Here is a 25,756-nt window from a genome sequence, read left to right on the forward strand (position 1 = left end):
CGCCCGTTTCACACAAGCCCTCCCGCTGCCAAGTTCAGCTTACACTGACGTCTGGGGCAGGCCTTCTCCCACGGATACAGGGGGGCGCTAGAAGCTTTATTCAGCGGCTAACACTCCGATCTTTGCACGAGGCACATTAACCCACCGATAAGGATTCCTGGGAGCGCAAGGCTCCCTCTGCAGCAGGCACGTTACCCTGCTCTGCTGGACAGACACATCTCTCCTCCTCTAGCGTGAGGCCCGCCCTCCGTCGGCTCCCGGCCAGGACTCAGAGTGTCACTTCCCATAAACCACCAGACTCGCCCTTTGCTGGAAGAGGGACGTGCCGCTGCTGTGAACACAAACTAGGATAGGTCTTTCCATTTCCTGGAAATAATTGCTGATCATTGGCTGAGGAGTGAGCGTTCCGGACGCAGGAGGACCAAGGGCCCTCCGGGGCCCCACACCTGGCAGTGGCAATATGTTGCTTGGCCACTCGCCGGGCACGATCGTCGCGGAGGGCAGCGGAGGGTGACACCCGAGTCCCTGGTTATGGCTCGGAGCAGCTCCCGGGGGCCCTGGGCCCTCGCCTGGGGCGTTCTGTTCGGAATGACCTTGGGCGCAGGAGCCGCACCAGGACAGGTAAGGTACCTGTGCTTACCTATGTAGAGACGTAAGCAGGCGTGACGCGCACCTGCGTAAATACACAGGGATGTTGGAACAGGAGCGCAGATGTTTACTAACGGATGTCAGGAGAGAGCTGCCTTTATGGAGACGACACAGTGTGCAATGTATGCGTAGCCAGAGTCATAAAGGCGTGTCGATTACATAGATATATTCTGAATATTGCAAATGGTGAGAAACGCGCGTAGTCTTGCTGGTGTACGCAAACAGAGTGGTCCTTGCGCACATTTGGACGCAAACACGCACACACGCACACACACAAGTACAGATATTTGGTCAACACGGCAACCTTTTCGCGTGCCTGTACGAGTGTATGCTTATACATCCATAACCTGTGTGTACGTACACACGGGTGTGTGCACCGAATTTGAGAATTGTTTTCAAGTGTTCGTCTGTGTGTGTTCTGTCTGAAACCAGAAATCTTCTGCATGTCGGAATGCTTTCCAGCGTGCGCGTGGGTTGACTGACTTTAGCAAACCTAAATAATATAAGTATTCTGAATGTTGAGAGAGCCCGTTCCCTGAACTTTAGTCTTTTCCTTGAGTTCTCATCTGCCCATGCACTGACCCTAGAAACATCTTCCGTCTGTGTCTATACGCAAGTGTGTGTGCTGAATTTAGGATTTGGTTTTATGTTCCATAAGTCATATTCTGTTTTGTGCTTGTACAATGCTTGTGATAATATGAAAAATAGAAATCTGTTCCGCATGTATACAAGTGTGCAATGCCCTAACTAAAGCAACCGGTTCCACGTGGGCACAAGTATGAACCCTGAATTTGAAAACTATTTCACGGCCACGTAAGTTTCATTTTCTTAGGTATTGAAGTGCATGTTTTGTTTACTTAAACCAGGAAGAAGTCTCAGATCATATTTCATCCCAAAAGAAGCTGCAGATGGATGATAAATAATAAAAAACAAGCATTAGAAATGCAATAGGTCTCGCAGCATTAGAGTTAGTGCTTTTAGAATTGTTTATGGGTTTTTTTGTAAATCTTTAGCATTTTTGTTCCCTGTAGCCAATGCTAAAGAATTAAAAAAAAAAGCCATAAACATTTCTAAAAGCTCTAACTCAAATGCTCCGAGACCTATTGCACTGTGTGAGGGTGAGGGGTTGAGGGTGAGTGAGGGTGAGTGAGGGTGAGTGAGGGTGAGTGAGGGTGAGTGAGGGTGAGTGAGGGTGAGTGAGGGTGAGTGAGGGTGGGTGAGGGTGAGTGAGGGTGGGTGAGGGTGAGTGAGGGTGAGTGAGGGTGAGTGAGGGTGAGTGAGGGTGAGTGAGGGTGAGTGGGGGTGAGTGGGGGTGAGTGAGGGTGAGTGAGGGTGAGTGAGGGTGAGTGAGGGTGAGTGAGGGTGAGTGAGGGTGAGTGAGGGCGAGTGAGAGTGAGAGTGAGGGTGAGGGTGAGGGTGAGGGTGAGTGAGGGTGAGTGAGAGTGAGTGAGAGTGAGGGTGAGTGAGGGTGAGTGAGAGTGAGTGAGAGTGAGTGAGGGTGAGTGAGAGTGAGTGAGAGTGAGTGAGAGTGAGAGTGAGGGTGGGTGAGAGTGAGGGTGGGTGAGAGTGAGGGTGGGTGAGTGAGAGTGAGTGAGAGTGAATGAGAGTGAGTGAGAGTGAGGGTGAGTGAGGGTGAGTGAGGGTGAGTGAGGGTGAGTGAGGGTGAGTGAGGGTGAGTGAGAGTGAGTGAGAGTGAGGGTGAGTGAGGGTGAGTGAGGGTGAGTGAGGGTGAGTGAGGGTGAGTGAGGGTGAGGGTGAGTGAGGGTGAGTGAGAGTGAGGGTGAGTGAGGGTGAGTGAGGGTGAGTGAGGGTGAGTGAGGGTGAGTGAGGGTGAGTGAGGGTGAGTGAGGGTGAGTGAGGGTGAGTGAGGGTGAGTGAGGGTGAGGGTGGGTGAGGGTGAGGGTGGGTGAGGGTGAGTGAGGGGTTGAGGGTGCGGTCAGGTAGACCCAATGCTGCTTGGTTTAATAATTACTAGTCATGTACTGATTAATTAGTCAAATTCATGCTGCCCCTCGATCACCCTTTTATACTCCTGCCTCAACAGACCTACGGGAGCTCTGACACTAATTAAGCATTTTGTTGGTCTAATAGTTTGTAGCGAAAATGGAAAAGAGAGGTTGAATACGTGAACATGATGATCACACCCAACGACTTTGTAGCTCCTAGTCCCTGCCACTGTGGTCGGTGCAAAAAATATAGGTCAGCCTTGTCAAACCAGGTTTTGAAGCCTCCAAGTATGCACAAATGGAGATGTTTTGAGGTAGCCTGAACAACAGAGTCCTGGAATGGGTCAGAAAATACCAGGCCTTATTAACACAACTCGGCAAAGGAAGCACAAACCTGAAGTGGCAACACTAACAGGAAGGGACAGGTATACAAGAACAACCTTCCACTGCTGCAATGAAACAAAGAAAAGGGTACAGGGGCAGAGGTGGGAGCGGGGATGATGCGCCCTTGTGAGACTGCAGTACTGAGAGAATGGGTCTCAAGCGGGGGGTCTTGTGGGGGATGACGGTGTGAGCAAAAGGATGTTGAACAACCCACGATCTGACCCAACATCGTTACAGTTGGTTGATAAACGCAGCCTTTCAGTGGGCTTCAGTCTGGGTCGTGGGCATGACGAATGTTGCTTTATTGAAGGGGCCAAGATTTGCAGATCCTGCTGAACCAGATAAACGGCTCTGTCAGGGACCAACCCTACAAAAAAACAGCATTTAAAACAAGGCGGGAGAAAGAGCGCCGGGGCAGTGCCAGGAGATCGCACGAGCTGATGAGCGCGCACTAAGCAGAGAGGCACTAAGCAGAGAGCCACTTAGCAGAGGGCGCACTTAGCAGAGTCAAAAAAATCAATAGCCGAAGGTGACACGCTGCTCTGATACAAGCCCAAAAAGTATTTGCAAACAAAAAGGAAGAAATGCGCAAGCAGAAACAAGCGAACCACTTGAACACTGAGGAAAATGAATGGAGTGGGGGACCACAAACAAAATAGCTTTCAAACCCAGGTGTACAAAGAAAACACCACTGAGGCGGGGGACTTGAAAACTCAAAGACACAAAACATAACCTTCCGCCTGTTAGCTCTCTGAAAGGTTCCAGGTGAGGTCCTCGCCAACACGTTCTCCGACAAGATCCGGAGAGAGTAAAAAATGGCTGTCACTTCCCCTCGACGGGACTAAACAGCTAAAAAAGAAGCCGGAGGGAAGAGAGGGGAGGGGGGAGGAGAAATGCGACACGGCGGGAAGGGGAGGGGGCGGAACGGGGGCGGAGAGGGGAGAGGGGCGAGTAAAATAAACAAAAAAAAAAAGAAGCCGGAGGGAAGAGAGGGGAGGGGGGAGGAGAAATGCGACACGGCGGGAAGGGGAGGGGGCGGAACGGGGGCGGAGAGGGGAGAGAGAGTAGGCAAGGCGACACGGCGGGAGGGGGCGGAGCGGGTAAACAGACGGACATGCACGCGCCCGTGACTTTTAAGGTCAATGCGCATGCGCATAAGCTTAATGCGCATGCGCATTGACCTTAAAAGTCACGGGCACTGCAAGGAATCGCCACGATTCCTTGCAGTGTTGCCAAAGAGTGGATAACTCGCAATACTCTCGCCTTGCTCGATGCGCATGCGCATCGACAGGCGAGACCTAAAAATGATATTAAAAAATATAAAACTACAAATAAATGTGTGCCCTTCAGCCATCATGACACAGATTCACCAGCCTACTGGACAAAACACACACAGCAATAGGGGGAGCATTCAAAAGGTAATCAAAGACGTTCAGTCCATTGATTCCTGGAAACTGGTTACTATTCCAAACTCTTTTGCTCTTGCATCTTCCACAATAAATGTCCAGCCCAGCCAACGCGTTTCAACCTTACAACAGGACTTCATCAGGGTTCCCAATTCTCATTGTTTTTGTAAGGACCTCAACATCAGCGGTATTATTTGCTTTACATTTCTTAAATATTCTAGTCCTCTTGTTGATGAAACTATGTAAAGTGGCAGAAATTGTTAATTCCAGAAGCTGGTGGAGGTTCTTAAAACAAAATGGTTCTAAATATTACCTGTTATAACTACAGGACTACAATTCTTAAGAAATGGAAAGTAAATAAATAATCTTGTTCATGTGTGTCACTGATTGTGTGGGGTTTCTTGGGCAGTGGAACCTCAGGGATGGAAGCACCTCAACTGTGGATTATAGGGAATCAGTCACTGGTGTGGCAGATTTTACCTATAACTGCCTTAGTTGTTAGGGCTTTTCCTGGATAAAACACGCCTGCAAATACAGAACAGGATTTACAAATTGGGCATTAAAAAGGAAAAAAATCCTACTTTTCAAACAGATTTGAAATTAAATGAAATGCAAATTGATTTGTAAAGCGCATGGCTGCCCGAGAGTGTCCCAGCGCTATAGAACAAGGAATACCGAGGAAAGTACCAGCGTCTAGGAGTCCTGGGGGAGCAGAAAGGTTTTGAGAAGCTTTCGGAACTTCGAATAGCTCGGCTCCATCCGGATCCTGGATGGAAGGGCATTCCACATGGTCGCTGCATTCACTGAGAAGTGGTGTCCCCCAGTTCGAGTCCCCCTGACTCTCTGAACGATAGCCAGATTGCCATGATCGGAACGAAGCGATCTAGTGGCCTTGTATGAGCGGACAAGATTCCCTAAAATACGGGGTCCCTTCCCCTGTAGGGACTTGTGAGCAATAGATAAGGACATGAATTTAATCCTTTCACGTATTGGTAACCAGTGAAGGGCTTTGAGTGCAGGTCTGGCTGACGATCTGTGGGAAGTGCCAGTAAGCAGTCTCGCTGCCGAGTTCTGGACTCGTTGAAGAGTATTAATTGCAGTTTCGGGGTCAACCAAAACAAGCATTGGAAATGCAATAGGTCTCGCATTAGAAAAGTTGGAGCTATTGGTCTTGTAAATGACAAATATTTTATTTATTTGTTAGTTTTTAAAATAGCTAAATTGATATCTTTGTCATTTACAATGCCAATAGTTATAACTTTCGCGAATGTGACACCTATAGCATTTGGAATGCAACATGTTTTGTATTTACGTGACTTAGATGGCAGCTCTGGGCATTAGGCCACATCTCTAGAGAGCAGGAGAGTGCAGCAGGGGAGAGAAGCACAGCAAGGGGTGTCGGAGGATAGGGGGGGGCAGCTGGGGTTCTTGGTGCTGGCTTCACTGGCCCGGGACCGTGGGGGTCGGTCCTAGGCTAGCTTGTGGGTTGGTGATGGGCGGAGTAGGGGCAAGGGGTCTTGTGCTGCACGCAGGCAAGGACATCGTGGGGTGGCAAGTAATTGTGAAAGTTACCGTTTAAAGGGAAGGACGAGGCGGATATTACATGTGTAGCAACATCATATTGTTGGAGGTCACTGGTTGGTGAAGAGGCACGCAAGGTATACTGGAGGGATTAGGCATATATTTGTGAGTACGGAGCTGGTGGGGGCTCCCAGCAGAGGCGACCAGTAAATGGAGCGATTAAGGCATAGAATGTTATTAAGAGCGGTCCCAGTGAAATGTACGGGTGGTTGGGCTCGGGGTGATAGCAGGGTGCAAAAGAGAAACTGTGGTAGAAGGAAAGGGCGCCAAAGGGATTGGGGGGATCGGGCGTTGAGGGTGAGTGAGGGTGAGGGGTTGAGGGTGAGTGAGGGTGAGGTGTTGAGGGTGAGTGAGGGTGAGGGTGAGTGAGGGTGAGGGTGAGGCGTTGAGAGTGAGTGATGGTGAGGGTGAGTGAGGGTGAGGGATTGAGGGTTATTGAGGGTGAGGATGAGTGAGGGTTTCAGGGTGAGTGAGGGTGAGTGAGTTTGATGGTGAGTGAGGAGTTGAGGGTGAGGAGTTGAGGGTGAGTGAGAGTGAGTGAGAGTGAGGGGTTGAGGGTGAGGTGTTGAGGGTGAGTGAGGGTGAGGTGTTGAGGGTGAGTGAGGGTGAGGGTGAGTGAGGGTGAGTGAGGGCGAGGGTGAGTGAGGGTGAGGGTGAGTGAGGATGAGGGTGAGGGTGAGGGTGAGGAGTTGAGGGTGAGTGAGGGTGAGGGTGATGAGGGTGAGGGTGAGGTTTTGAGGGTGAGTGAGGGTGAGGTGTTGAGGGTGAGTGAGGGTGAGGGTGAGTGAGGTTGAAGGTGAGTGAGGGTGAGGTGTTGAGGAGGAGTGAGGGTGAGGGATTATTGAGGGTGAGTGAGGGTGAGTGAGGGCGAGGGTGAGTGAGGGTGAGGGCTTGAGGATGAGGAGTTGAGGGTGAGTGAGGGTGAGGGTGAGGGTGAGGAGTGAGGCTGTGGGGTTGAGGGTGAGTGAGGGTGAGGTGTTGAGGGTGAGTGAGGGTGAGGGTGAGTGACGGTGAGGCGTTGAGGGTGAGTGAGGGTGAGGGTGAGTGAGGGTGAGGAGTTGAGGGTGAGGGTGAGTGAGGGTGAGGGTGAGTGAGGGTGAGGTGTTGAGGGTGAGTGAGGGTGAGTGAGAGTGAGGGTGAGTGAGGGGTTGAGGGTGAGGAGTTGAGGGTGGGTGAGGGTGAGGTGTTGAGGGTGAGTCAGGGTAAGGGTGAGTGAGGGTGAAGGTGAGTGAGGGTGAGCAGTTGAGGGTGAGGGTGAGTGAGGGTGAGTGAGGGTGAGGGTGAGTGAGGGTGAGTGTGAGTGAGGGTGAGGGGTTGAGGATGAGGTGTTAAGGATGAGTGAGGGTGAGGAGTTGAGGGTGAGTGAGGGTGAGGGGTTGAGGGTGGGTGAGGGTGAGTGACGGTGAGGCGTTGAGGGTGAGCGAGGGTGAGGGTGAGTGAGGGTGAGGGTGTTGAGGGTGGGTGAGGGCGAGGGTGTAAGGGTGAGTGAAGGGGTGTGAGGGTGAGGGTGTGTGCGGTTCAGGGCATGTGAGGGTGAGGGTGTGAGTGTTGTGAGGGGTGAGGGTAAGTGAGGGGGTGATGGTGGGTGAGGGGATGAGGGTGTGAGGGTGAGGGTGTGAGGGTGAGTGAGGGTGGGCAAGGGTGAGGGTGTGAGGCTTATTGAGAATGTGTGTGGGTGTGTGAGGATGTGTGAGTGTGTGAGGGCGGGTGTGTGAGGGCGGGGGTGTGTGAGGGGGGGCATGTGAGGGTGTGTGGCTGAGGTCATGAGGGTGAGTGAGGGTGTGTGAGGGTGAGTGAGGATGTGTGAGGTTGAGGGTGTGAAGGTGTGTGAGTGAGGGTGTGTGTGAGGGTTAGTGAGGGTGAGTGTGTTGTAAGGGTGGGGGGTGAGGGTGGGTGTGAGTGAGGGTGTGTGAGAGTGAGGGTGTGTGAGAGTGAGGGTGTGTGAGAGTGAGGGTGTGTGAGGGTGAGGGTGTGTGAGGGTGTTTGTGTGTTGTGTATTTGTGTGATTGTGGTGTGTGTGCTTGTGTGTGTGTGTGTAGTTGTTGGTGTATCTTTGTTGTATTATATGTTTTGGAAATGTTAAATAGCAGAAGTGTGACTGTCCCATAATTATATTAACGTATTTAAGTTATTGCGTTCTAGTTTTTTTTTTGGAATCCTGTACTATTTTGATTGACGTCCGTGTCAGCCAATGAGATTTCAAAATCCTCTCACGTTGCGTAACAATTTACTTGCGTCTAATTGGAAATCCCCATATTGTTGAAAGCGGGTCCCGTGTAAGGAGTGTTGGCTTCATTGTCTGTTCCGTGCATCGTTCGACAGGTAAGTTGTTTTTTGTTGTTTGTTTTGTGTGTGTATAGTGTTATGAATTATTCGATTTGTTGTTTCCTATTAGTTTTATTGGCATAGTAGTGTCTTTGTTTTGCAACGAAGGATGTTTATTTTGAATTGTCGGCTCTTTATGTATGTAATGCATTGTATCCTATTGTTCAGATTTAATTTTTAAAATGTTTGCTTTTGGTTAGTAGTTGTGTTAATAATTCGAGCAGTGTTTTTTTGTGTGTAATTGTGTAGTATGTTGTATATCTGCGTGAATATTTTATATTGTTTCAACTCTACGTTCTGTTATTTCAGTTATTATTAAATGTATGTTTGTATAGCTTTTTATTTTGATGTGTATGTAAATTTCGTGCTGTGGTTTGTGATACTTCCTCTTCGTTAATAATCAATGCAATGTCTCCGCTTTGTGTTACGATGTATTTTTAAAGCAATATTGTCTTCTTATATATGCTTTCTCCATGTTGCTATCAGAATTCTGACTTATGTCCACATTACTGTAGAGTAGCGAAATTTTTTTTTTTGTATATTTGATGTAATTTCGTGTGAATAATTGCTCGTGTTATATGCGTACGGCTTTTTGTGTAACTCTTGACAATTGTGTTTAATCCGTCCCATTCCCCGGGTGAATAATGCTTATTTATTCCCCCAATAAAAAGTAGGCTGTTTCACATTTGTGTTTGTACATCCTCGTCCTCGCTTCCTGCCAGATATTTTTTGTTGTTTTGTTGGTGTTATATTGTCCGAATCATTTTTGTTTTGTGACCTGAAGCCTGATAAACATCCTTGCATGCTGTAGCTCACATTTGGGAAGTAGATTTTGCGTGTAACGTATCTGATGCACGACTCCGTTGACCCCCTTTGTTTTTAATTTCGTCCTAAAATTTGTTTATGTCTCAGAAAATGGCATAAAATTTATCAATTTGTTAAATGCACAATCATTTTTTTTAATAGGGTGGAATGGGAGGCTATTTTTTGAGTCTTTACTTATATTATGTTTTGTTTAGTTTAATTTGATTGTTTATTTGGCTGGTGGATTAGGATGGCGTATTTTTCCTTTGGATTTTGTTTTCTAGGATGTATTTGTGTTGCGTATTTTAAGGGTGTATTTGGAGGGTGAATTCGGCTGTTATTTTATTAGGGTGGATTAGGACTCTGGATTTCTATGTTGGAGTTATAGTGTGTATTAGGATGGTTTATTTCTATTCTTCCTTTGGATGCTGTATTTGTGTGTGTGTGTGTGTGTGTGAGGGTGAGTGAGGGTGTGTGAAGCTGAGGGTGTGTGACGGTGTGTGAGGGTGTGTGAGCGTCAGTGAGTGTGTTTGCTGCATGTCTGATGCTTGTGGATGTCTGATGCTTGTGGATGTCTGTTGCTTGTGGATGTCTGTTGCTTGTGGTTGTCTGTTGCTTGTGGTTGTCTGTTGCTTGTGGATGTCTGTTGCTTGTGGATGTCTGTTGCTTGTGGATGTCTGTTGCTTGTGGATGTCTGATGCTTGTGGATGTCTGTTGCTTGTGGATGTCTGATGCTTGTGGATGCCTGATGCTTGTGGATGCCTGATGCTTGTGGATGTCTGATGCTTGTGGATGTCTGATGCTTGTGATCCTTGTGGATGTCTGTTGCTTGTGGATGTCTGATGCTTGTGGATGTCTGCTGCTTGTGATGCTTGTGGATGTCTGATGCTTGTGGATGTCTGCTGCTTGTGATGCTTGTGGATGTCTGATGCTTGTGGATGTCTGTTGCTTGTGGATGTCTGTTGCTTGTGGATGTCTGTTGCTTGTGGATGTCTGTTGCTTGTGGATGTCTGTTGCTTGTGGATGTTTGTTGCTTGTGGATGTCTGTTGCTTGTGGATGTCTGCTGCTTGTGATGCTTGTGGATGTCTGACGCTTGTGGATGCCTGATGCTTGTGGATGCCTGACGCTTGTGGATGCCTGACGCTTGTGGATGCCTGACGCTTGTGGATGCCTGACGCTTGTGGATGCCTGATGCTTGTGGATGCCTGATGCTTGTGGATGTTTGATGCTTGTGGATGTTTGATGCTTGTGGATGTCTGATGCTTATGGATGTCTGTTGCTTGTGGATGTCTGTTGCTTGTGGATGTCTGTTGCTTGTGGATGTCTGTTGCTTGTGGATGTCTGTTGCTTGTGGATGTCTGTTGCTTGTGGATGTCTGTTGCTTGTGGGTGTCTGTTGCTTGTGGATGTCTGATGCTTGTGGATGTCTGATGCTAAGCATGTCTGATGCTTGTGGATGTCTGATGCTAAGCATGTCTGATGCTTGTGGATGTCTGATACTTGTGGATGTCTGATGCTTGTGGATGTCTGATGCTTGTGGATGTCTGATGCTTGTGGATGCCTGATGCTTGTGGATGCCTGATGCTTGTGGATGCCTGATGCTTGTGGATGTCTGTTGCTTGTGGATGTCTGTTGCTTGTGGATGTCTGTTGCTTGTGGATGTCTGCTGCTTGTGGATGTCTGCTGCTTGTGATGCTTGTGGATGTCTGACGCTTGTGGATGCCTGCCGCTTGTGGATGTCTGATGCTTGTGGATGTCTGATGCTTGTGGATGTCTGCTGCTTGTGATGCTTGTGGATGTCTGATGCTTGTGGATGTCTGATGCTTGTGGATGTCTGATGCTTGTGATGCTTGTGGATGTCTGATGCTTGTGGATGTCTGATGCTAAGCATGTCTGATGCTTGTGGATGTCTGATGCTTGTGGATGTCTGATGCTTGTGGATGTCTGATGCTTGTGGATGTCTGATGCTTGTGGATGTCTGATGCTTGTGGATGCCTGATGCTTGTGGATGCCTGATTCTTGTGGATGCCTGATGCTTGTGGATGTCTGTTGCTTGTGGATGTCTGTTGCTTGTGGATGTCTGTTGCTTGTGGATGTCTGTTGCTTGTGGATGTCTGATGCTTGTGGATGTCTGATGCTTGTGGATGTCTGATGCTAAGCATGTCTGATGCTTGTGGATGTCTGATGCTAAGCATGTCTGATGCTTGTGGATGTCTGATGCTAAGCATGTCTGATGCTTGTGGATGTCTGATGCTTGTGGATGCCTGATTCTCGTGGATGCCTGATGCTTGTGGATGCCTGATGCTTGTGGATGCCTGATGCTTGTGGATGTCTGTTGCTTGTGGATGTCTGTTGCTTGTGGATGTCTGTTGCTTGTGGATGTCTGTTGCTTGTGGATGTCTGCTGCTTGTGATGCTTATGGATGTCTGACGCTTGTGGATGCCTGCCGCTTGTGGATGCCTGCCGCTTGTGGATGTCTGATGCTTGTGGATGTCTGATGCTTGTGGATGTCTGATGCTTGTGATGCTTGTGGATGTCTGATGCTTGTGATGCTTGTGGATGTCTGATGCGTGTGATGCTTGTGGATGTCTGATGCTTGTGGATGTCTGATGCTTGTGGATGTCTGATGCTTGTGGATGTCTGATGCTTGTGATGCTTGTGGATGTGTGATGCTTGTGGATGTGTGATGCTTGTGGATGTCTGTTGCTTGTGGATGTCTGTTGCTTGTGGATGTCTGTTGCTTGTGGATGTCTGTTGCTTGTGGATGTCTGATGCTTGTGGATGTCTGATGCTTGTGGATGTATGATGCTTGTGGATGTCTGATGCTTGTGATGCTTGTGGATGTCTGATGCTAGTGGATGTCTGATGCTAGTGGATGTCTGTTGCTTGTGGATGTCTGATGCTTGTGGATGTCTGATGCTTGTGGATGTCTGATGCTTGTGGATGTCTGATGCTTGTGGATGTCTGTTGCTTGTGGATGTCTGATGCTTGTGGATGTCTGATGCTTGTGGATGTCTGACTCTTGTGGATGTCTGCTGCTTGTGATCCTTGTGGATGTCTGATGCTTGTGGATGTCTGATGCTTGTGGATGTCTGATGCTTGTGATGCTTGTGGATGTCTGATGCTTGTGGATGTCTGTTGCTTGTGGATGTCTGCTGCTTGTGATGCTTGTGGATGTCTGTTGCTTGTGGATGTCTGATGCTTGTGGATGTCTGTTGCTTGTGGATGTCTGTTGCTTGTGGATGTCTGATGCTTGTGGATGTCTGATGCTTGTGGATGTCTGATGCTTGTGGATGTCTGTTGCTTGTGGATGTTTGTTGCTTGTGGATGTCTGTTGCTTGTGGATGTCTGCTGCTTGTGATGCTTGTGGATGCCTGACGCTTGTGGATGCCTGACGCTTGTGGAGGCCTGACGCTTGTGGATGCCTGACGCTTGTGGATGCCTGACGCTTGTGGATGCCTGACGCTTGTGGATGCCTGACGCTTGTGGATGCCTGACGCTTGTGGATGCCTGATGCTTGTGGATGCCTGATGCTTGTGGATGTTTGATGCTTGTGGATGTCTGATGCTTATGGATGTCTGTTGCTTGTGGATGTCTGTTGCTTGTGGATGTCTGTTGCTTGTGGATGTCTGTTGCTTGTGGATGTCTGTTGCTTGTGGATGTCTGTTGCTTGTGGATGTCTGTTGCTTGTGGATGTCTGTTGCTTGTGGGTGTCTGTTGCTTGTGGGTGTCTGTTGGATGTCTGTTGCTTGTGGATGTCTGTTGCTTGTGGATGTCTGTTGCTTGTGGATGTCTGTTGCTTGTGGATGTTTGTTGCTTGTGGATGTCTGTTGCTTGTGGATGTCTGCTGCTTGTGATGCTTGTGGATGTCTGACGCTTGTGGATGCCTGATGCTTGTGGATGCCTGACGCTTGTGGATGCCTGACGCTTGTGGATGCCTGACGCTTGTGGATGCCTGACGCTTGTGGATGCCTGATGCTTGTGGATGCCTGATGCTTGTGGATGTTTGATGCTTGTGGATGTTTGATGCTTGTGGAAGTCTGATGCTTGTGGATGTCTGTTGCTTGTGGATGTCTGTTGCTTGTGGATGTCTGTTGCTTGTGGATGTCTGTTGCTTGTGGATGTCTGTTGCTTGTGGATGTCTGTTGCTTGTGGGTGTCTGTTGCTTGTGGATGTCTGATGCTTGTGGATGTCTGATGCTAAGCATGTCTGATGCTTGTGGATGTCTGATGCTAAGCATGTCTGATGCTTGTGGATGTCTGATACTTGTGGATGTCTGATGCTTGTGGATGTCTGATGCTTGTGGATGTCTGATGCTTGTGGATGCCTGATGCTTGTGGATGCCTGATGCTTGTGGATGCCTGATGCTTGTGGATGTCTGTTGCTTGTGGATGTCTGTTGCTTGTGGATGTCTGTTGCTTGTGGATGTCTGTTGCTTGTGGATGTCTGCTGCTTGTGGATGTCTGCTGCTTGTGATGCTTGTGGATGTCTGACGCTTGTGGATGCCTGCCGCTTGTGGATGTCTGATGCTTGTGGATGTCTGATGCTTGTGGATGTCTGCTGCTTGTGATGCTTGTGGATGTCTGATGCTTGTGGATGTCTGATGCTTGTGGATGTCTGATGCTTGTGATGCTTGTGGATGTCTGATGCTTGTGGATGTCTGATGCTAAGCATGTCTGATGCTTGTGGATGTCTGATGCTTGTGGATGTCTGATGCTTGTGGATGTCTGATGCTTGTGGATGTCTGATGCTTGTGGATGCCTGATGCTTGTGGATGCCTGATTCTTGTGGATGCCTGATGCTTGTGGATGCCTGTTGCTTGTGGATGTCTGTTGCTTGTGGATGTCTGTTGCTTGTGGATGTCTGTTGCTTGTGGATGTCTGATGCTTGTGGATGTCTGATGCTTGTGGATGTCTGATGCTAAGCATGTCTGATGCTTGTGGATGTCTGATGCTAAGCATGTCTGATGCTTGTGGATGTCTGATGCTAAGCATGTCTGATGCTTGTGGATGTCTGATGCTTGTGGATGCCTGATTCTCGTGGATGCCTGATGCTTGTGGATGCCTGATGCTTGTGGATGCCTGATGCTTGTGGATGTCTGTTGCTTGTGGATGTCTGTTGCTTGTGGATGTCTGTTGCTTGTGGATGTCTGTTGCTTGTGGATGTCTGCTGCTTGTGATGCTTATGGATGTCTGACGCTTGTGGATGCCTGCCGCTTGTGGATGCCTGCCGCTTGTGGATGTCTGCTGCTTGTGGATGTCTGATGCTTGTGGATGTCTGATGCTTGTGATGCTTGTGGATGTCTGATGCTTGTGATGCTTGTGGATGTCTGATGCGTGTGATGCTTGTGGATGTCTGATGCTTGTGATGCTTGTGGATGTCTGATGCGTGTGATGCTTGTGGATGTCTGATGCTTGTGGATGTCTGATGCTTGTGGATGTCTGATGCTTGTGGATGTCTGATGCTTGTGATGCTTGTGGATGTGTGATGCTTGTGGATGTGTGATGCTTGTGGATGTCTGTTGCTTGTGGATGTCTGTTGCTTGTGGATGTCTGTTGCTTGTGGATGTCTGATGCTTGTGGATGTCTGATGCTTGTGGATGTATGATGCTTGTGGATGTCTGATGCTTGTGATGCTTGTGGATGTCTGATGCTAGTGGATGTCTGTTGCTTGTGGATGTCTGTTGCTTGTGGATGTCTGATGCTTGTGGATGTCTGATGCTTGTGGATGTCTGATGCTTGTGGATGTCTGATGCTTGTGGATGTCTGTTGCTTGTGGATGTCTGATGCTTGTGGATGTCTGATGCTTGTGGATGTCTGACTCTTGTGGATGTCTGCTGCTTGTGATCCTTGTGGATGTCTGATGCTTGTGGATGTCTGATGCTTGTGGATGTCTGATGCTTGTGATGCTTGTGGATGTCTGATGCTTGTGGATGTCTGTTGCTTGTGGATGTCTGCTGCTTGTGATGCTTGTGGATGTCTGTTGCTTGTGGATGTCTGATGCTTGTGGATGTCTGTTGCTTGTGGATGTCTGTTGCTTGTGGATGTCTGATGCTTGTGGATGTCTGATGCTTGTGGATGTCTGATGCTTGTGGATGTCTGTTGCTTGTGGATGTTTGTTGCTTGTGGATGTCTGTTGCTTGTGGATGTCTGCTGCTTGTGATGCTTGTGGATGCCTGACGCTTGTGGATGCCTGACGCTTGTGGAGGCCTGACGCTTGTGGATGCCTGACGCTTGTGGATGCCTGACGCTTGTGGATGCCTGACGCTTGTGGATGCCTGACGCTTGTGGATGCCTGACGCTTGTGGATGCCTGATGCTTGTGGATGCCTGATGCTTGTGGATGTTTGATGCTTGTGGATGTCTGATGCTTATGGATGTCTGTTGCTTGTGGATGTCTGTTGCTTGTGGATGTCTGTTGCTTGTGGATGTCTGTTGCTTGTGGATGTCTGTTGCTTGTGGATGTCTGTTGCTTGTGGATGTCTGTTGCTTGTGGATGTCTGTTGCTTGTGGGTGTCTGTTGCTTGTGGGTGTCTGTTGGATGTCTGTTGCTTGTGGATGTCTGTTGCTTGTGGATGTCTGTTGCTTGTGGATGTCTGTTGCTTGTGGGTGTCTGTTGCTTGTGGGTGTCTGTTGCTTGTGGATGTCTGATGCTTGTGGATGTCTGATGCTAAGCATGTCTGATGCTTGTGGATGTCTGATGCTAAGCATGTCTGATGCTAAGCATGTCTGATGCTTGTGGATGTCTGATGCTTGTGGATGTCTGATGCTTGTGGATGTCTGATGCTTGGATATCTGATGCTTGTGGATGTCTTATGCTTGTGGATGTCTGATGCTTGTGGATGTCTGATGCTTGTGGATGTCTGATGCTTGTGGATGTCTGATGCTTGTGGATGCCTGATGCTTGTGGATGCCTGATGCTTGTGGATGCCTGATGCTTGTGGATGTCTGTTGCTTGTGGATGTCTGTTGCTTGTGGATGTCTGTTGCTTGTGGATGTCTGTTGCTTGTGGATGTCTGTTGCTTGTGGATGTCTGCTGCTTGTGATGCTTGTGGATGTCTGACGCTTGTGGATGCCTGCCGCTTGTGGATGTCTGATGCTTGTGGATGTCTGATGCTTGTGGATGTCTGCTGCTTGTGATGCTTGTGGATGTCTGATGCTTGTGGATGTCTGATGCTTGTGGATGTCTGATACTTGTGATGCTTGTGGATGTCTGATGCTTGTGGATGTCTGATGCTTGTGGATGTCTGATGCTTGTGGATGTCTGATGCTAAGCATGTCTGATGCTTGTGCATGTCTGATGCTTGTGGATGTCTGATGCTTGTGGATGTCTGATGCTTGTGGATGTCTGATGCTTGTGGATGTCTGATGCTTGTGGATGTCTGATGCTTGTGGATGCCTGATTCTTGTGGATGCCTGATGCTTGTGGATGTCTGTTGCTTGTGGATGTCTGTTGCTTGTGGATGTCTGTTGCTTGTGGATGTCTGATGCTTGTGGATGTCTGATGCTTGTGGATGTCTGATGCTAAGCATGTCTGATGCTTGTGGATGTCTGATTCTAAGCATGTCTGATGCTTGTGGATGTCTGATGCTAAGCATGTCTGATGCTTGTGGATGTCTGATGCTTGTGGATGTCTGATGCTTGTGGATGCCTGATTCTCGTGGATGCCTGATGCTTGTGGATGCCTGATGCTTGTGGATGCCTGATGCTTGTGGATGCCTGATGCTTGTGGATGTCTGTTGCTTGTGGATGTCTGTTGCTTGTGGATGTCTGTTGCTTGTGGATGTCTGTTGCTTGTGGATGTCTGTTGCTTGTGGATGTCTGATGCTTGTGGATGTCTGATGCTTGTGGATGTCTGATGCTTGTGGATGTCTGTTGCTTGTGGATGTCTGTTGCTTGTGGATGTTTGTTGCTTGTGGATGTCTGTTGCTTGTGGATATCTGCTGCTTGTGATGCTTGTGGATGTCTGATGCTTGTGGATGTCTGCTGCTTGTGATGCTTGTGGATGTCTGATGCTTGTGGATGTCTGATGCTTGTGGATGTCTGTTGCTTGTGGATGTCTGTTGCTTGTGGATGTCTGCTGTTTGTGATGCTTGTGGATGTCTGACGCTTGTGGATGCCTGACGCTTGTGGATGCCTGACGCTTGTAGATGCCTGACGCTTGTGGATGTCTGTTGCTTGTGATGCTTGTGGATGTTTGTGTGTGTGTAGTTGTTGGTGTATCTTTGTTGTTTTATATGTTTTGGAAATGTTAAATAGCAGAAGTATGACTGTCCCATAATTATATTAACGTATTTAAGTTATTGCGTTCTAGTTTTTTTTTGGAATCCCGTACTATTTTGATTGACGTCCGTGTCAGCCAATAAGATTTCAAAATCCTCTCACGTTGCGTAACAATTTACTCGCGTCTAATTGGAAATCCCCATATTGTTGAAAGTGGGTCCCGTGTAAGGAGTGTTGGCTTCGTTGTCTGTTCCGTGCATCGTTCGACAGGTAAGTTGTTTTTTGTTGTTTGTTTTGTGTGTGTATAGTGTTATGAATTATTCGATTTGTTGTTTCCTATTAGTTTTATTGGCATAGTAGTGTCTTTGTTTTGCAACGAAGGATGTTTATTTTGAATTGTCGGCTCTTTATGTATGTAATGCATTGTATCCTATTGTTCAGATTTAATTTTTAAAATGTTTGCTTTTGGTTAGTAGTTGTGTTAATAATTAGAGCAGTGTTTTTTTGTGTGTAATTGTGTAGTATGTTGTATATCTGCGTGAATATTTTATATTGTTTCAACTCTACGTTCTGTTATTTCAGTTATTATTAAATGTATGTTTGTATAGCTTTTTATTTTGATGTGTATGTAAATTTCGTGCTGTGGTTTGTGATACTTCCTCTTCATTAATAATCAATGCAATGTCTCCGCTTTGTGTTACGATGTATTTTTAAAGCAATATTGTCTTCTTATATATGCTTTCTCCATGTTGCTATCAGAATTCTGACTTATGTCCACATTACTGTAGAGTAGCGAATTATTTTTTTTGTATATTTGATGTAATTTCGTGTGAATAAATGCTCGTGTTATATGCGTACGGCTTTTTGTGTAACTCTTGACAATTGTGTTTAATCCGTCCCATTCCCCGGGTGAATAATGCTTATTTATTCCCCCAATAAAAAGTAGGCTGTTTCACATTTGTGTTTGTACATCCTCGTCCTCGCTTCCTGCCAGATATTTTTTGTTGTTTTGTTGGTGTTATATTGTCGGAATCATTTTTGTTTTGTGACCTGAAGCCTGATAAACATCCTTGCATGCTGTAGCTCACATTTGGGAAGTAGATTTTGCGTGTAACGTATCTGATGCACGACTCCGTTGACCCCCTTTGTTTTTAATTTCGTCCTAAAATTTGTTTATGTCTCAGAAAATGGCATAACATTTATCAATTTGTTAAATGCACAATCATTTTTTTTAATAGGGTGGAATGGGAGGCTATTTTTTGAGTCTTTACTTATATTGTGTTTTGTTTAGTTTAATTTGATTGTTTATTTGGCTGGTGGATTAGGATGGCGTATTTTTCCTTTGGATTTTGTTTTCTAGGATGTATTTGTGTTGCGTATCTTGAGGGTGTATTTGGAGGGTGAATTCGGCTGTTATTTTATTAGGGTGGATTAGGACTCTGGATTTCTATGTTGGAGTTAGAGTGTGTATTAGGATGGTTTATTTCTATTCTTCCTTTGGATGCTGTATTTGTGTGTGTGTGTGTGTGTGTGCGGTCCCAGTGAAATGTACGGGTGGTTGGACTCGGGGTGATAGCAGGGTGCAAAAGAGAAACTGTGGTAGAAGGAAAGGGCGCCAAAGGGATTGGGGGGATGGGGCACCAACGCAGGCAGCCACAGAAGACCCGGCATAAGGGGTAAGTGGTAGGAAAAAGGGGTCGGCAGAGTAAAGGAATTGGTAAGACAAGGAGAATAGGGAGGGCGCATCAGCTGCTGGGTGCGAAGGTTAGGGGCTCTGCTGGGAGGGAGGGGGGGCTCCGGGAGGGACGAAGGGGTGGGGGGGCAGGACAGGCAGCGATACGGAAGGAATGGAGGAAGCTCGGGCATAGAGGGGTCCAGCGGGCATAGAGGGGCCCAGCGAGGCTACCAAAGAGCAGAGGCATGCCTGGCATACACAGGCCGGCAGAGAGTGACTGACGAGAGCACAAGCAGTGGGCCGGAAAGTGAAGGGTGCGGGGCGTCGGAGAACCTCGAGGAGGGAAGGCAGATAAGGGGAGGGGGGAGGAGAAATGCGACACGGCGGGCAGGGGAGGGGGCGAGGGGGGAGGAGAAATGCGACGTGCGTGTGAGGGAAATGGCTGATGACATGGGGGAGTGCGCTGAAACTTTCGAGAGGATCGAGTGCTCAGGCAGTTGTGAGCAAAAAGTACTGGAAGACGGAGGGCATTTCTGTGGGGAGGGTGGAGGAGAAATGCGACACGGCTGGCAAGGGAGGGGGCGGAGCGGGGAGAGGGAACAGGCGGAGGGAAGCCAGATAAGGGGAGGGGGGAGGAGAAATGCGACACGGCGGGCAGGTGAGGGGGCAGAGCGGGGGCCTGGAGTGCGAGGGGTTTTAACATATGGCTGGGGAGTTGCAAAGACCGTAAGACGGCGGGCAGGGGAGGGGGCGGAGCGGGGAGAGGGGAGAGGTGCGACACGGCAGGCAGGGGAGGAGAGTAGGAGGAGGAGGGGGGAGGGGGGAGGAGAGTAGGGGAGGCACAGCCTAGCGGCCGTGCAATCAAGAAGTGAGGGGGCGGAGCTGGGGTAGGCAGTGAGAGAGAGAGTAGGCAAGGCAGGCGGCTGGGGGCATGTGCACGCGCTTTTAAGCTCAATGCGCATGCGCATTGAGCTTAAATTTCTCGTGCACTGCAAGGAATCGCCACGATTCCTTGCAAGTTGGTTAAAGAGTGGATAAGCCCCCATAGTCTCGCAAGCTCGATGCGCTTGCGCATCGACAGGCGAGACCTAAAAAGGGCGTTACTGTAATCCAGTCTTGACAGGATCAGTCCCTGAATAAGTAGTCTCCTCGAGTGCTCTGGCAATAGGGGAAGAATCTTTCGGGCAGAGTGAAGTAACCCCATACATATGCCCGCTGTCTTTTTTGCTTGGGTCCTAAATGTCAGCACATCTAAATGTTTACCACAGTCAAATGTCCTTCGAAGGAATTATGCAAGCTTTTATAAGAATGTTGTAATCAAGACTACACAACTACATCAGTTCTTCAAATTCAGAGCATCTCAAACCACGTAGTTTCAAGAACCCCCATAAGGCGCCTCATTGCAGAAAAGCACACTAACTCTGTCCTGCTTCACTAAGGTACAATCTCTCACGTAATTCCATGAGCTACTGAGACGACGACCCCCCCCCAGTTAAAACCCTACTATAAACTTCAGCAGCAATCCCAGCGCTGAATATTACGAAGTCCCTAATCATAGACCTGCTTTCTTCAGAACTCAAAAGTTCACACATACAAGCCCTTCTTAAAAAGCATAACTTGGACCTAACAGACCTCAACAACTACGGACCTATTTCCAATGGACCATTCTTTGGAAAACTAATAGGAAGGACCATTTTCTTATGCAACGAAGTTTCACCTGTGTGGCAGGGGAAGACGGACATCTGTTGCCTCAATGAAGTCTGTGTCAATTTGTATGTTTTGATTTTCTGGTTAGTAATATAAATTCAGTGAGTTGAGATGTCATTTAGAGTGGAGATTTTAAATATAATTTTGTGTCATCTGCGTATAGGTGCGGTTTGATGTTTCAGTTTTCCAGCACGTGAGGTTAAAAAGGAACAGTGATACTATGGATCCTGACGGATCTCTGTAAGAAGCCGTTTGTATTTTAGATTTACTGGCTCCTAACTTTACTAGTTTGGAGTACCCAATCAGAAAAAATATGAACCAAATGAGTGCTTCCTGTTTTATTCTCATTCTGTTTTCTCATGTATTCAAGAACATGTCATAATCGACTGTGTCAAAGGCAGCCAACCCTTTTAGTAGAATTAATATTTATCTCTATTGCAGTGGCATACCAAGGGGTGGGTCTGCCCTGGGCGGCCCAAGTTTTGGGGGTGGTGGCAGGCCGTTTCTAGGTGTTTTGCCACCCTAGGCGAGAATTAAAAAATGCCGCCCTTCCTTTTTATGGATGTGTACATATTGTTTGCTATTTATTTATTTATTTATTTATTTTTTAAACTTATAAAGCGCGAACAAATACCACTAATGGTGTCTCGGCGCTAGACTGATAGAGAGGCAGATAACGAGCAACTTCTTTGCATTTATTGACTGAATAACCAGGTCTTCACTTGTTTTCTAAAGATCATCAGTGACGGGCTGCATTTTATTTGATGGGGCAAGGTATTCCAGAGCCTCGAGGCAGCTACCAAGAAGCGTCTGTCTCCCCATGTAACTGTTCTGACTCGTTGAATACAAAGAGAAGCAGATGAGGCAGATCTTAAAGCTCTCTTAGGGACATAAACCAACAGTGATTCCCTAAAGAAGTCAGGTCCTTGACTGTTCAACGCCTTGTAGATAATACACAATGCCTTAAACTTAGTTCTTTTTCTCACCGGAAGCCAGTGAAGTTGGTAGACAATGTGGGAAATGGGCGCAAACTTAGGAGTTTTGGTCAGGATTCGTGCAGCAGCATTCTGCACCATTTGCAGTTTCTTAAAGACCTGCTCCTGGGCATTCAACAGAAGCCCATTGCAGTAGTCCACCTTGGATAACACCAAGGAGGACATAAGTGTTTTCCCGGCAGACAGGGGAAGAAAAGGTAATAACTTTTTCACTTTTCGTAGCGTGTAAAAGGAGGAGGAGACCACTGCATTAGCATGATTGGTGAAACTCAGTTTGCTGTCAAACAGCACTCCTAAGTTTCTTACCTTCGAAACTGGAGTAGGTGGATTACCCATTTCTGGTGGCCACCAGACCGGGGACCAAGCTGGTTTTAGGTGCCCAAACACCATTACCTCAGTCTTATCGGTGTTCCATTTCAGACAGTTATTGTCCATCCAGTGACTAATAGCTCTCATGCCTATCTGAAAGTTGGCCGCTACCTCACTCCCGTTTTTATGCACTGCTAACACCAACTGAGTGTCGTCGGCGTATGAAGTCACTCCCATTCCATGGATTTTAATGACCCTCGCCAAGTCCGGCTATGTACGTAGGCTTGTGCATTGCCTCAAACACTACTTTGCAGTGAAGGGTAGATGGACAAATAAATGTGCGTGTTTGTTTTCCGTGTTTGCCTCATAGACCAGTTAACAGCTATGGGGATACATTACCAAGGGCTGCCAGGACAAAGACGGCTTGGGCACAGGCCACATTTGGTCACCCTCTAGCAACACCACTGCAAATCACCCACCTTCATACATCTCTTATCAACATGCCTGGGGCAGTGCAGACTTATACTTTCCCTGCCAGGGGGAAGTGAAGAGCCCAAGGTACGAGGGCTGGCTGTGGTGAAATGCTATGTCTTTCTTGACACCAGGCCCAGTTCCACGCACTGCTGGACTGCACACAGCTCAAGGAAAGGACTCTTCTTTAAGGCACACTCTCCGCGGCCTTCCTTGACCCCCTCTCCCATTTCCTCCCACCTCGCCCACATGCATAGTGGTGTCCATCACCTCACAGGCTAGAGGCTTGGACATGGGGCCGCTGCCGCCATTTTATGATCTTTGGACAGGGTCTTCTGCAACAAACAAACCCGCGCCAACATCCATATCCCTCGTGCGGTATGCAACCCCTTGGAACTCCGAGTTAGTTTGTAGGGTTACTACATCCTGTAGATGGCAATTGTGGTGATTAGGGTTCTACAAAAAATTTTTTACCACATATTCCTAAATTCTTTATAGAACGATTTCCTATGCCAATAAGCAAGAAGTGGCGCTGAAAAAAGAGCATTTTTAAAATATGAAATGCGGAACAAAAACAGGAACATAATTCATACGTTAATACTCAATAACAGTGGAGTTATGCAAGCCCCTGCAACCCCTGCGGCGAAAGGGGGATCCCAACCCTTCAAGGTCCCCCATTAAGCCCAAGTCCAATGAATAGCTGTGCGATATAGGAGACTCAAGGATCCCTTTTCACTTTCTGCATGGGACCCATTATTTTTCGTTATGCCATTGCTCATTAAGGGCACCCAGCTCTTGCAGGTTTGCAGCAGCTTTCAATGATTTTCTTTATTAGATTTTTTTTTGCATTTGTATTTTTTTAATGTAGCTCATGGTTTTTGCCATCGCAGTATAGTGAATGAAAGACAGAGGAAAATGTAATGGTCCCAGGTTATTCATACACCTTTAAATCGGAACATTCTTCAGTTTCTCAACATTACCTGGTAAAATACATCATAACAGTGCCGAGATAATTTGCTGTTGTCATGCCTCTAGGGTAATTTTCTTAAAACAATTATTGGCCTTCACAAGACTTCAGGACTTTCAGCTGAGCGACCTACTCGAAACAGCACATGTGACAATTAGTGATATATGAATAATGCCAGTCTGCCTAAAGCCACCCTTATGGACTATCTTTAATAAAATTAAGTTTGGAGCTGAGGCCAGTTTCACCCACGATTTGATAGTTCGGGTTCTTTGAGGCTCATGTGAAATGCAAATGATTTATGACCCACGGGAGAAGAAGGCATGGTCATTAAAAACAAAAGTAGATTTCTCTCTGAAGTGAGGGCTGACAAGTTTGCCTCTCTGTTGTGCGCCAGTGTCTGGGGCCGTGAAGATGAGCTCGGAGACTCACAGGCCTCTTTTTACAACATTACAGCCGAAATATTTTACATGTTCGCAGGCCTGCACGTAGTAACATAGCTTCGCTCACTGACTGCAGTGACTCGCCTGTGCTCGGGTGAAAGTCACGTCCACGAGCTCCTCTATGTGGGATGTGGAACATACCCCGGATGTGTTGCTTGCAGGCTCGTTCTGGTCTCAGACGCTCCACGCCACAGCACTAGTGAGACTCTAGTCTGGGGCCTCAAAGCGGGAGCCGAGGACTTGGAGTAAAAGACGGCTGGGACAGGTCTGTGTGGCACTGGCAGTACTGCAGCCAGTAATCAATTCACCATCACCTAAGGCACCAGAGCAGCGCCAGCCGACACACACAGTCCGTCCCCAGCACGCCGACAGGGAGAGGGTGATGCACGTGACTGTCACTGGCTGCTGAAGCACCGCTCGGGGTTGGGCAGAAATGATGCCCAGGGCCGTCATTGCGCTATCCCACGTTACAAGATTGACAGCCCTGGGGACCAATACATCTCTGCTAGAGTGTACTGCCGGCCCACTCCACACACCACTAGCTATGGTGCGCGCAGCATGTACTAGCAAGTGAGCTTGCTCTCCACTCACAGGTGCTGCTGCCTGCTTTTTTTGCCGCCCTCCCCCTTTTGCCGCCCTAGGCGGGGGCCTAGTCTTGCCTAATGGCAGAAACGGCCCTGGCGTGGTGGCCTACGCCCCGCTCTTACCTGCCGTCTCGGGCGACAATCATCCTGCCCCGCTTTACAGTGCGGCCGTCGAGGGGTGGCAATCCGAGGAATCGCCAGCACTCCCTCCACCCGCTCTTCAATGCGGGCACAGCATGGCGGCAAATGCAGGGACCACCCCGAACAATCTAAGGTCTTGCTATGCCACTGCTCTATTGTCGAGTATTAGCATAATATCATCCTAGTCTTTTACTGTTGCTGTTTCTGTACTATGCCAGGTTTTAAATCCTGATTGTGAAGGTGAAAGAAGGGAGTTATCATAAATATATTTGTTTAGTTTGCCTAACTATGGTAAGTTGGTGATTGGTTTGTAGTCAGTCATCAAGGGATTCTGAATCGCCATTGGCATTTTAGGATTGGTGAGATTATGTCAAATCTTGAGCAGGTATTTAGGAGTGGCAGGATGCACACCTGGTTATCGGTGTACTCAAAGTTATCATTTTTTCCAGGTTTGCGTACAGACTGGATCCGTGCCTCACCTCAGCTCATGTTTACGAAATTCATCACGCATTTGTTGCGTAAAGACGTTCCATTTCCAATCGCACAGCCAAAAACACTATTTCCGAAACTCTTTTTTCTTTAATCCATATTTATTCCATGTAATCACTGCTTCAACCAATTCTTTTCTTTTTGATTCACAATAAAGATGATGAAAGTCCCAATTTTTTCAAATGGCACAATTATGCCAGTACGGGCCTTTTACTGCATCACATGGGTACGTATAATTCACGATGGCAACTCAGAATTGAATAATATCCCAATGTATTTCGGGCCTTCTTTGTGCCCTTCCTCAGGGGAGGCTGTCAAATTAAAATAACAAACCTCTGTTAATTCATATCTAGACCTATCCTATTCTGGCAACAATACATACTGTAAATAAACTGTGTATCCATACATTTAATTGTGAAAATAACCAAACTCCTACAAACTCATAACTGTTATAACCCCTTATACGCCCTTACATCTCCCCAACAACCTTTACTGATGTAACAACCTGTGAGAGCTTTGTGCAACGCAGTGACCTCCCTTACATCCCTCCTCGATTTCATACCTGCCAATTTCGACCGCATTACAAAACGAAGTCCTGACAACCCACTGTGCTAATTTTCCTACAGTTGACAAACCTAACCTATGTGTTCCGCCTGGTGTTAA

General features: G+C 47.6%; 1 protein-coding gene across 1 annotated transcript in view; it reads left to right on the forward strand.

Moving 5' to 3' along the window:
- The first annotated feature begins 270 nt into the window (after positions 1-270).
- LOC147706385 (tumor necrosis factor receptor superfamily member 3-like) overlaps positions 271-25,756 on the forward strand; it is a 149,466-nt gene continuing 123,980 nt past the window's right edge. Inside the window, exon 1 of the mRNA XM_086932881.1 lies at positions 271-621. Within this exon, the coding sequence (XP_086789007.1) occupies positions 532-621 (90 nt within the window). The 5' untranslated portion in view covers positions 271-531. The remainder of the gene's footprint in view (positions 622-25,756) is intronic.

Source organism: Lissotriton vulgaris, chromosome 7, assembly GCF_964263255.1.
Source record: "Lissotriton vulgaris chromosome 7, aLisVul1.2, whole genome shotgun sequence".
Classification (NCBI taxonomy): Eukaryota; Metazoa; Chordata; class Amphibia; order Caudata; family Salamandridae; genus Lissotriton; species Lissotriton vulgaris.